Source organism: Diadema antillarum, unplaced genomic scaffold, assembly GCF_040938485.1.
Source record: "Diadema antillarum isolate AM-2024a unplaced genomic scaffold, OU_Dant_1.0 seq00000367_RagTag, whole genome shotgun sequence".
NCBI lineage: Eukaryota > Metazoa > Echinodermata > Echinoidea > Diadematoida > Diadematidae > Diadema > Diadema antillarum.
This window is the reverse complement of record NW_027271368.1, coordinates 1561055-1574448: the sequence shown is the minus strand read 5'-3', so window position 1 is coordinate 1574448 and position 13394 is coordinate 1561055. Positions and strand designations below refer to the sequence as shown.

The 13394-nt window shown below is 35.3% G+C and overlaps 1 protein-coding gene across 1 annotated transcript; it reads left to right on the top strand.

Moving 5' to 3' along the window:
• The first annotated feature begins 9033 nt into the window (after positions 1–9033).
• On the top strand, positions 9034–12794 carry LOC139731266 (uncharacterized). Its single transcript, XM_071642153.1, has 2 exons — positions 9034–9532; positions 12754–12794. Exons 1-2 carry the CDS (start codon positions 9034–9036, stop codon positions 12792–12794), a joined length of 540 nt encoding a protein of 179 aa, XP_071498254.1.
• The last annotated feature ends 600 nt before the right edge of the window (positions 12795–13394 follow it).

Here is a 13394-nt window from a genome sequence, read left to right as displayed (position 1 = left end):
GTTCACTCTTGAAGGAATGAATAACAGAAAGGAGTGAATGTAGAGTGAAATCGGAGTGATTTTTGAATGAAAATATTTGTTGTCACTCGTTCTCGAGTGACCTCAGGGATCACTTCAAAATTTTCGAGTGATCCTTGAGGTCACTCCTAAATGAGTGAAAATGAACATTTTCACTCAAAATGCACTCCAATTTTACTCTTAATTCACTCTTTTTTGTATTCACTCTTTAAGTCAAGAGTAAATATTAAAAGTTTGTTGGCAAAAACCGATAAGTCTATATTGCCAAATGGAGATATTTGCGATTAAAGGTCAAGAAAAATAAAGAGAATAACAAGAAAGATTTTGCTTCTTTTGACCATAACTTCAAAAATATACCTTTATATGTAGTGACCAATATATCATTTAAAGGTATAATTTTGTACTTTATGACAGAGGCCGTACTTCAAAATCTTCAAAAATGGATTTATTGGTTTTTGCAAACAAACTCTTCAATTTTCACTCGATTTTTTAGAGAGTACGTATACTTGACAGACACGCACCTGTAAAGAAAATTCGTATTAAGAGACAAGAATCTCCATAGATTAACAATAATATCTTATTACTCATCAGAAAAGGAATGAACAAAAGAAAAAGGCAAGATGATGTGATTATGGTGACGCTGATGAATGCATGGAGATGTTATAGAGAATTCAGAAACAAGGTTACTGCATGTATTCGTCAAGCAACGAAAAATTACATTACTCGAAGTAAAAACGGTAGTCAGTCTGTAATGCTAATATCAGAATTAATGGAAATAAAAGAAAAATATGATTCTATGAAAATAATTAAAATAGAACGTGATGATGTTGATGTATAAAAAAGAAATTGCTGACTTTGTATTCTCATTTTATAGAGATCGGACGTGAAGTTCAAAGTAGTATTGCGCCCTCTGTAGGTCGAAATGAAAAGTTAGAAGATACTCACTCTTATTATTGTGAATTAAATTTTTGTTTTGATCGAGTTTATGAACATCAAGTTCTCAAAATTATAAATGATTTGGAGGAAAAGAAAGCTTGTGAGCCAGATAACATACCTGTTACATCCTGGAAAATAATTGCAAATCAAATTGCACAACCTCTTACATAATATGTCATAAATTTATCTTTGGAACAGGGAGTTGTACCTATATGCAATGGAAAAAGCCTCGTGTTATTCCTTTAAATTATAAATCAGGCAAGAAGTGTGATATGAACAATCATAGACCAATATCTATTCTGTCTGTAATAGCAAAAATTGTTGAAAATAGTATTTGATCAGCTTTACACTTATTTGGACCAGAACAAAGATATAGGTTGTCATCAATCCGATTTCAGACCGAAACATGCCACCTTGACATCACTATTGAATGTCATGGAAGACTGGCTGGATAGGTTAGACAAAGGTGAACTAGGTGGAGCGGTGACATTCGACCTAAAGAAAGCCTTTGACACAGTCGATCATTCCATTCTTTTGAATAAGCTACGGCTTGCAGGACTGGACGACTCGGTCCTACAATGGTTCCGCAGCTATAGGCGGCCTACTTAGATCTATAGGATGCAATATACTTGTGTAAATGGGGTTCAGTCCAGCTCGCAGATGATGCAATGTGGAATACCACAGGGGTGTAACCTCGGCCCACTGTTATTCGTGTTATACGTAAATGATCTACCTCAGTATGTGAATACATGACATTGTACAATGTCATTATATGCAGATGACACTTGTCTTTGTCATGTCAATGCAAATCCCAAAACATTGACGGATTCATTAAATGCAGACTTGTTATCAATTGATTCATGGTTGAAAAGGAATAGACTTGCTCTGAATGCGAAAAAACGTGAATTTCTTTTGATTACAACTAAATAACGAATTAAGTCAACTGTTACTCCAGATGTATGTATTCAGAGTATTCCTCTCAAACTCGTTACGCACTGCAAGTATCTCGGAGTTATTATTGATGAGCATTTAAATTGGGATAAACAGACTTATTTGAGAAAGAACACAACAAAAGATATTTATTTATTAAAAATATTAAGACCGTATATGCTACACAACAAACTGCTTTAACATTTTATAAATCTGTAATACAAAGTAAGTTTGATTATTGTAGTATAATATGGGGGAATGCTGGGAAAGTGTATTTGGAAAATATACAACGAATGCAAAATAGGGCACTCTGGGTGGTTCTTAATGTCGAGTGGAAATTTTTTGGTCGAGATACATTATGAATGTTTGAATATTGATAATCTGTCAGTACGGAGAAATAAAGATGTATTGTATAACTATGTATGAAATTGTCCACGAAATGATGCCTGGCGAGTTTCTGAAATATTTTGCATTCAAAGAATTTTATTATGGAATGAGAAATATATGTAAGAATCTTCGTACAAATTCTAAGAAACGGAGCTTATCAAATAGAGGAATTACATAATGGAATCAACTTCCTGTACGTATAAAAAATAAGCCATTTGCTGGGGGTAAGGTGAGTGTTGAGGTGTAAGACTGAAATGGAGTTAATTTATGAAACATATTTGATGGATAAAGATACATACTATGTGAATATTCAGTATTATGTTATGGATGGACGGGGAGATGGGAGAGGGTAAACGTTTGCCTTTGTTTTCACTTTTTATTCACAATGAATAAAAAATAAAAGTCAGACTATGCCATCATTGATTTTCTTTTCAATGAAATTTTGTATCCGTCCTGGATTTGACATCGTGATATTCAATCATAAATGACTGTAGAGTATCTTTCTTTGAATGTATCGTGTTGAATTACATGGTCATTCCGGAAAATCAATCAAACAAGCAACTACAAGTCAAAGTATTTTAGGTTTCATTTTCTGTCTTTTCTTTTTTTTTTTCCTTTTTTTTTTTAAGGTGAGATAAAGATAACAGCGAAATCAAAATTAATACCGAAAACTGAATGCAATGCCTTTCCCTTTAGAACAGTGAAAACATGATCAAAATCAGAGAAGAATTAAGAAAGTTATGACATTTTTAAATTTCTAAATTTTTAGGAAAACGGTGCTTGAACAGTCGTCATCAGTAAGTTGATGATGTCATGCTCTCACAATTTCTTATTCATTTCGTATACACAAATGGCAAAAATATCATATTTCGGCTGTACATTATGTATAAATATAAAACTGGTCTCAAATTCATCCGAAATAAAAAGAGCAAACTGTGATGTTACCTCTGATATATTCAAGTTTAGAATTTTAGAAATGTGCTTTTACCTGTATTAGCTAAAAATAACAGTTTTCGTAATTCTTTTAACATACATGAAAACTTATGTGGGCATGACATCATCAAGTCGCTCATTCGAGCCCGAAGAAATGTGAAATTTCAAAATGTCATATCTTATTTCTTATCCAAGTTTTATAATTTTCGAAACGTTTTAGAGATATTTTTGTCTCTTTCTTTTGGAATTCTTATTTTGTATATAGGGGGTGGATTTTCGCTTTAAATTTGTGTGTATAAGCTAGCAAGTGCAGTACTTTGAAATCAGGGAGCATTGCTTCTCAGCATCATGCTCTGTCGTCACGATTGGCGCATATGAATGTGCCAATATGTTGTGCTTAATAACATGAATAGTGTGACTGTGTGTGTGTGTGTGTGTATTATGTAGACACACAATTACTAGCTGGAGCACGCCAGTAGGGAGTAAGCCTTACCACTACAAAATCGATAATCGATTTTTTTTTTCTCCATTTGCTCTATTTTTCTTCACTGGACCGCGCAAGCGTTGAAGATTTTACAGTCTGTTGAAAATCTTACTTGACTTGACCTTTACGCCCAGAGAAATCAAGAAGTGTATAACATGGTGTGTCAGAAGTGGACGCTCTGCAGCAATCTAGCGGGCACCGCTCCAAACTCTTTGCTTGACCAGGGTTGAAAGTAAAAACTTCATGGAGGAAATGCAATGTGCTTTCTATATCCACTTTTCATCTCAGTGTCAAATTCTGTCCGTGAACGAATGTTCTCCTAAAGACGATTTAAATGTCACTCTAACGTACTTAATTCCTCCACTTGGTTATCCTTTTTCTGCTTAATTGAATCATGTTATTTAGGCACCTGTTTTCCGTCAGTGGCATTCCTGCTGGAATTGAGAATACCATGCGGGATAACACCACGATAATCATAGGCCTACTGAAATAAAATTGGAGCCACTGGATATAGTTTGCAGTATCAAAATGCTCTATTGGAGCCTATTATACAGGGTCAATACTTTTGGAGACCACAAACCATGCATTGCTGCACTAAGGTTTTAATTCAAGGTGCATGCATATATGTCATTTTACGTGGACTAAAACATGTCCTTCTGAATATGGACGTCCGGACCAGTTTGCGGTCTGTATAAAGCCATTGTTATCGCGACTACGATACACCGGTCCATATTATTGATCGCCTTTTTAAGTACTCCTTGGCTAAGACTGGGTCCAGCATACCGCAATGGTCGCAATGCTTCTACAGAGGTAACGGAAAATACAGTCCCATTTTATTTAAACTAGGCATAGTTACTCATTGTAAGTGCAAGAACAGGTCATCAAACAAGACTCAAAGTAAAGAGGGACTTCTTAAAAGAGAGCCTCGGGGATCATCTCGGAGGTCATCGTACTACGCCACGAATCAGCCCTGGTCATCAGCGATCGGCCATGTTGCCGTTGAAGCATTGATCATGAGGTCTCGTGTTTATGAAGAACGTGTGCAGAGATGCAAATCGGTAAGTTGCCTTTTCTGCCCCCTTTACAGGACCGTCTTTATTCGTCTATATTTATAGTGCAAATAAAGTAGCTTTTCATAACACTGTAATCCTATAAGACGACACGATGAATTCATATACTGAACATGTTGAAGATGGTAACAAAGTAAAAAGTGGTGGAAGACGGTTCATGAATGATACCTATAAGCCTGCTTCACACAATCTATCATTGTCTATCATTTCATTTCATTCCCATTATCTTCAGCATCATCACTATCACTTTCATCTTCATTATCACATTTTTCTTCATCATTACCCTGTCAACATCATCATACATCACCACCATCATCATCATATTTCACGTTACTCTTATTCGTACCTATGCACTATACATATATAAAAAACATAATGTATTTACAGTGTTTTATATTTTGTAGTATTTCTCCATTCCGCAAACAATATAATTTTTTGTGTATTATGTAGATAGGTCCCTGGGCTGCCACGTGCTCAAACTTTTGCTCATAGTGGCAGTCCTTCTTCCGCATAATTTCTCAGAAAATTATTTGGAAAATTGGTAATACGATTTATAATTTGTTAATGAAATTAATTTACACATCGATTTTCCTTCTTTGAATCATGTACTTGTAATCTGCTTACTGATATTCCATGTGATATTACTGAAAATAATTTTGATTTATGTATGAAATTGTGTTGGAAGAAAAATAAATCAAACAAAATCAAACAAAATCAAACAAACAAACAATACTGAATTACATTACAATAAGTCATGTATGTGTAGCTTTTTTGAAAGTTCAAAACGCAAACGGACATTACAATTTTGGTCACACATTTGGGTCATTATTTTACGTAATAACTTCATCTGTGCGCTTCTTCTTGATTTTGAAAGGGGGTGGATGGATGAATTTCTTTTTGTCGATTACAAATGACTTTGGAATAGGCCTAACTGCTGCCCAATGTTTAAAGTAATTATCAATAATAGTATCACATTCGTACAGTACGTTTATTGCAGTCTAATTGCATTCATTAATTACTTCATGATTTTTGCCATGGTTCAATCGCTAGCAGTAGATAACAGAAACAAATGTTTTCAGAAGTCTTAATTCGTTTTCCCCCCAAAAAACTAAGAAAATTATCAGTAGATAAAGTCGCACAACACTCTAAATTCGTTGGATCAAAAAGGAATCTAATAGACCATGAGGAGGGAAAAATCCAAATAAGATTATTAATTTCAAATCTAATGGATTTAATTTCTAAATCAATTAGACTAAAAATTGTAATCTTATGTGGATTTGTCCCTCCTCGTGGTCTCATTAGTTTACTTTTTAATCCAACGAATTTAGAGTGAACCGACCATGAAAGATAACTTCTATGCATGGGTAAATGAATAGAAAGACATGACTGCATATTATTGAATTTTGGCATGGGATTGTACAAAGATGTAGACAAGTCATGAAGTATCTGTAGGCCTATATAAAGTTATATAGTTAAGAAAAAGATAGCAACCTGACTAGGAGTAACGAAGTTCACCTAACCCACATTTCCTTTGCTGTCATTGGTAGTTTGGTAAAGACAGAGCACATTTTCATGTAAAGTGTGATTTTTAAAAGAGTACCTGTGTACTTGGCGGGCGTATGTCATGAAGGAAGTAAAAGGGTCTGTAAAACAGTTAAAATCAGATAAAAAGCACCATAGCACGATTTGTATGTGTTTGATATGTGGTATATGACAATGGGCATTACATTATTTAAAAGCTGCTGAAACCATGCAGGGAGGTGAGAAACTAGCGATCAAGCTGATGCTTTCACTGTTTAAACTGACGTATATATGCAATTAAAACTATAAATCGTCGACTTATTTCATCTACTGCTATTTAGTGTATCTGATGTGGTAAACTCTTTATCAATAAGCTAACAATGTCTTCAAATAGGTTCATCGAGTGTTTCAGGTTGTCTTGTTGATAAAACCAAGAACGTAGAAAAATAATAGTTGCAAAGTTTATCTACTTACGATATTATCATCAAAATAAAGTATAGTCTTTTGACGATTTAAATCATTCCAGCGATTTAGATTTCCACTGATGTTGCTTTGAGTAACTTTTCTATTCTTTGTTGCTATTCAGCAATTCGGTATAATCTTGATTTCGATCGCAAAATTGTTTTCCTTCTATCTGTGTCTATTTCAAGAGTAACGAGATATATTGAAAAAAACAACAACTTGAAACAAAATTACGTGATATTCTTCTGGTCGGTTCATGAGAGTGATATCAGGGCACTCTCCAAATCATTTCCTTATCATTTGTTCTATAATCTGTTACAAAATTATCATGCAAGTGTTTAAAACTGCAGGTTGCAGGCTATCGTGTCAACGTAACCTTCTCATATCCGTTTTGTTTATTTTGTTTTTGTTTGATTGTTTTTCCCCCTAGACAGAGCATAGATGAAGATAGCGCCAGCAGTATTGATCTTCTTATTCCTCTGGAGGAACAATAATAAGTCATCATGATGCAGGGAACGTCAAATAACAGACTAGTAAGTATACTCTATTAGATGGTATTCTTGGAATAACTCATGCTTATGGCAAAGTAAGACATATTCCTCCATACTCGCGGTGTCTCTTTTCTGCCCCATGTTTTCCCATATATACTCTTCTCAAGACTACTTTTTTTTTCAGCTGGATTTAAGGTGTTATCTGGTTTTAGCCTGGCATGGAGGGAGGGAAACGCATAGAATGCTTTTATAGTGGGCTTTAATGTGTTTTTATGAATAAATTAAGTTTCATCAATCAAAAAACAAAGACAAAAGCCAAAACGAAAACAAAAACCCAAGAACAAAGCGTAAGAAGAAACCCTGAAGTGAAGATTAGATTAAAACATTTGCCCATGTGATTCTAATGAAATTCAAATGAAGGCACGGCAGTAATCGGATGATGAAAATGGGATTTGAGTATATCGGAACTTTTCCCGTAAGAGGTATAGGAGGTAGGGCCTAATATACATATTTATCGTAATTGATTTTACCTATAGCTATACCAAGAGCAGAAGTATCGGAATTAAGTTCAAACCTGGAATGGATTAAGAGGTTGAATATAGTTTGATGACACTCATCCTTTAATTTGATTTCCCGCCACTGTAGCTGTGTTTCAGAACATTTTGCAGCCGCTCCCTCTTAAAAGGTACTGAAGACAAAGGTACTGAAGACCTGTCACACAAAGAAGAAGAAAGCGGTGACCGAAAGAAAGAAAGCAAATATTTTAGGGAAGGACACTATGTCTGTTGGCTAACCCTTGAGGGCGCGACTGTCACCAGACCTTTGCCAGACAAGGAAAGCGTATTTTCTAGATTGTGAGATTATACCAAAGGCATAAATTTTATATGTATTTATTAACATTCTTCACTTTTTTTTCTAATTTCCACAAAAGTTTAAAACAACGTTCATCTTTGTCAACTGCATCGTGGCAACCTTCTTCTTATGGTGGAACTCTTCATCTGGTAAGTTTTGTCAGAAATCAGATTTTTTTTTCCTCGCGGAGTGATGGTTTTCATGAACACGTAACGAAAAATAGAATGTAAAAGTTTGGAGGTTAAGCAAATTGTGGTGAAATCAAAATAGATAAATATAGAGATTGAAGGAATGCTTCTTAGGTAAAATATCTGATGTATGTGATGTATGGAATAACTTAATATTTTTTCATAAAAATTTGTAAAAAAAAATAAAGAGCAGAAAAAAAAAACTAGCAACTTATTCTGAATGAAGTTAATGATAGTTCATTTTTGTTTTGTATATTTTTATAGGACAATGAAATACTTTGAATTTTGAACTTTGAACTATGAATTTCATGAACTTATAAAATTTTACGTGGGTAACGTTACTGAAAGTAGTCATCTTGATGAATGTGATTCACTTATGTTTTACATGTATTATATTGAGCATACCAGAAGATCATGCTATTTGATTTCCTATATTGATTTTGAATAAACCTTATGTTCGCATCACTGTGGATATGATAAAGATAATAATTATATATTCCTGTCACATTTTGTGAGCATAATGGGAAAGACTGAAGATTGCACCTTTCTCCTGCATATGTAACAATGCAATTACACCTCACTGCAGATGACCAATAGAAAAATTATAAAAAGTCCATTAGACCATGACACCTGCAGAATTATATTTAAGTGTTTAATCTACATTGATTATGACGTCATATATCTGTGTCTATTGACTGATCCAAACAGCAACAGTAAGGAGCTTGGTACCGTCGAGTCAATTCCGTTTCAAAGGGGACAAGATGCATCGCTTCATCCACAATGTCAACGCATCGAAAGAGGACGAACCAATACCAACCCCATTCACTGCCAACTGGAAGAGTGTGTTCGGGGACCGTAAACCCGGCTCGTTCACGATTCTGGCGTCCACGAACAAAGCCTTTCTGGACTTCACGGATAACTGGTTGGAAAGCTTGAAGAGGTGTGGTATCAAGGAACACGTGACCATTATAGCAGAGGACGAGGAAGCCTTTCAATATCTGAGCAATCGGACGGATATGAAATTAGATGTGAGATTAACGATAAGTCAGAAATCGCCCAGCAATAATCTCAAGTTCGGCTCCAAAGACTACAAAGAACTGGTGAACAAGCGACCAAACTATATCCTCGATTATCTTAAACGAGGCATCGACGTATTTTTCAGCGACGTCGACATCGTCCTGCTCGAGAACCCATTCCCATACTTCGTTGGGGACTTCGATGTCCATCTTCAGCTGGATATTGTTAACCAGGCGGACAACCGTAAAATTATCTGTGCAGGATTTGTTTATTACTATGCCACGAATGCTACCATAAGTTTTGTTGAAAGGTGGATAAAGTACATTGAAAAGAAGCCTGCTGCACCTGATCAAACTCACCTGAATAAGCTTTTGAGGGACGAAATTGGTAAAAATCTATTGAGAAAGAATTATCTAAAGCCAAGACTCTTTCCAAACGGTAAGGATTTTTTCAACGAGAAAAGGCGGATAAGGAGCAATATCACACACCCTGTAATGGTGCACAATAACTGGATACAAGGACGCGATGTTAAGATAAAGCGATTCAAAAATGTCAGCATGTGGTACGTTTAACATCACATCATTGTATGCTTTAATGCGCCAGAGATGGAGATCAAGAGATGTTATTATGAATAGTGAAATCTGTACCATATACACATTTATGTGGAGTATACTCTTGTTTGGTAAAACTTAATGCAATGAATACCAACCATGGTGACTTGACTCAAGCATAAGAGTGAAATCAGACGAAGAGAATAGTAGAAGTCCTTTTTGAGGGGCGGGGACAAAATGATACTTGAAAAAGACATAGTATTATGAAAGCTTAATTTTCACAGAAAAATGGGACCACATGTTGTGGATGTCTGAATTGTCACCTGTTTTTGCAAACCATTATATTACTGATCATTTCACAACCAGTGATATAAGTAGTGAGCACTAGGGAATGCAAATTAGATATTAATTTGATGACATATACCCCATCATTTTTTAACAATTTTCCTAACACATTTTTTTAGCATGGAGGGGTTGTGGAACGGGGGTGGGGAGGGAGGTGGGGTGAAGAGGAATGGTACCTTTCCCCTTTTCCTTTCATGGATGTTTTGTTTTTCCACTATTCATTCCGGTGTTTGTTTTGTTGTTGTTGTTGTTGGGTTGTTGTTGTTGTTGTTGTTTTTTTTTGTTGTTGTTGTTGTTGTTGTTTTTTTTTTTTTTGGGGGGGGGGGGGTCTCAAGACCCGCAAAAAGTATAGTAAGAACTAGAAATGTTCATTAGATACGGTTTTGATGACATATACCCCGAGAATTCTTCACAATTTCAGTAATACCTGTAAGCCTATGCTGAATTTCTTTCTTAAGTGACATCATCCTCACATTATGCTAAAGCCAAACGAACCTGCTCGGAACTGATCTTAACTCTCCATGATTGTGTTGTAATCCATGGGCACCATAAAAACAAAACTGCGTCGTACAAATTAAAGACAAAGCTTTACATGTTTTTCTTTTCTGCTATTGTATAAATATATATCGGTCCTATAATTGTTATCAAAAGAACTATGAACGCAAAATTGCCAATGGCCTTGTTCTCTCCACTGTATGTTACTAAAAAAGAGTGACAAAATGAATGCACCTAATAGAGTATGGCTGAGTGATATATACTTTCATTCCTTGTAATTTTATTAAGAGTGTAGTCACGGTAGTCGTAATAAATCAAATACAGCTGTCGAAGACTTGTGGCTAAAACTCTACAAACTCTATGAATTCATAATGGACGATCCTTAATTGTCAATGACAAACAAGGGGAACTAAGAGCTTTAGAAAGGTGTCAGAATGATGATGAGTTATAGCATTAGGCATGTGTTATTATTATACACTGCAATGAAAACAGATCATTCTTTAAAGATATCAAGGAAAGCATGCCACAAAATTAAACTTCGAATGTTTTCGTTCATTTGGTTACAAAGGATTGATATCTTCATTAAATGTCATTGTTAGAGGCTATCAGTAGCGCATATATATGTACCCCTGCAACTAAACATTTTCTGGCAGTATTAATCAGTAGGGTTTTGGAAAAATCCCAGTCACCACTCTCTTGAACGAAGGTGTTATAACCGTGACAAAATTATATATAAACATCTCCAGATGATCCACTTTTTTCGTCTATGTTCTGTGATTGATAGGCCTACGATGTAGTCATAGGATTTGATGAGGCTCGAGATTAGATACATGCTTTTGGGAACTTATTCATCGTAAAATTCTTCAGTGCTTTATTTTGTAATGTCGCAAGATATTTCATGTATCTTTTGCAAGATGAGTCATAGCCAATGTTTGAGAGATAATGAATTAAAGGAAGAATAATCAAGTTATACGTCTCAAAAATAATGACAGAATGAAAAGAAACTCAATTAGTTCACCTATCTTCTGCATGCACTTTTAACGTGAATATTTCATTTCAGACGTTGTACCAGTAACACGCTGGATTGCTTCACAGCATATTAAATATTCTTTTTTTAAGGATTGCGGCATACTTTATATTTGCTGTATTCAAACAGTGTATTTTGTGAAAGTATAACAGGAATTCATTAATAAACGTAACATTCTTTCACGGTTTATACTGAATTTGTCAAGATCCATCCAACAGTGTACTCCTTCGAGTTCATAGTTCAGACCTGCCTCTGCATATTTTGGATCGCTATTTGAGAAGTTAACCGATTTTTTTCAAGTTGGCAAATACGTTATTAACGTATGGGTATATTAGTCGCACCGAGCGATCCGACTGAAGGGTAAACGATTGGTAAATATGCCCTTCGCTTGCACTTTGCATAGGAGCATGTATAGTTCCATGGTAGTAGTGGCTGCGCATGGCATTTTTTGATATGTATATGGTTGTAATTTGAGTGGTAGGAGGGAGGGGAAAAGGAAGATAGTGGAGAGAGATTGAATGAATACCAAATACATGTTCACATCATTACCCCTATGGCATATGAAATGAGAAGAAAAAACAACAACAAATGAAATCAAAACAGACAAATTAAAGTATATAGTGGTCTTAAAGAATCAGGAAAGAAATGTATAAATGTACAATTCTAAATGGGACCTTTCAAATTCCTCCTCCTCCTCCTCCTCCTTCCTAAAAAGAAAAGCCAATAAAACAAGCTCTAATCTTCACCTTCATTATCCCATCTCCTACGTATTCCCTTCGGGCTTTGCATATTTATCTATCTTGTGGGAAACAAAAATAAAAAATAAAAAAAAACCGCCAGAGTCCTTTAAACGATATTGATATCATTCACATAATTACTTCAAACAAAAAGGCAATTCCAAGAGAGCCAATTGTTGAGAACCAGCATCAGAATTCAGGACGGAGCCGTAAATCCTTTTTATTCTTGCTTTTCCGTATAAAAAAAAAGACGTGTATGAGACCAAAATCCAATCTCTACGGTTATGCCCCGTTTCATTCTGTGAGGAGCTTGGGAATCGCCTAAGGATGACACCCCCTTTTCCTTCTGATGCTTGTTGATACAATCTATCTTACACCTGGAGTTGTTGGAAGAGTTTTCCAACATCTCCTCAAACACAGCTGACATTTTACTGATAACTTTAATGATATATTAACAGTCTCTTCGTCTGCCAGGCAGTAACCTTTCTACGTCTAAAGGACTTTGTTCCAAAGAAAATGTCCGCTAGATCTAAGTCTACAAAACTATAATTAAATTGCTGCAACCTTCATTATACCTTACAGGAAGATTCACACTTTTTTAATGAACGTAAGTTTGTATCAATTGGATTGTACCTAAACAAACTGTAACTAAAACCCCTTCACTGGGGTGCTATACTTTAAGTGACACCCTATATAGATCTATGCTGATCTGCTGATAGTGTTTCCCCATATTATTTAAAACGAAAATGAGGTTGCGTATATCTTTCCAATATCTCTCTTAAGTTTGTGATCGCCATTTGATACATAGCACTTTGAGTCGTGTAAAACATGTCATTTCACACCAAGCTGCTACAATGCTAAGCAGCATCAACGCTTGTTATATCATTCATTCTCGGATACAATTTTCGGCTGGCACACGAGAACAACAACGACAACAACAACAACAACAA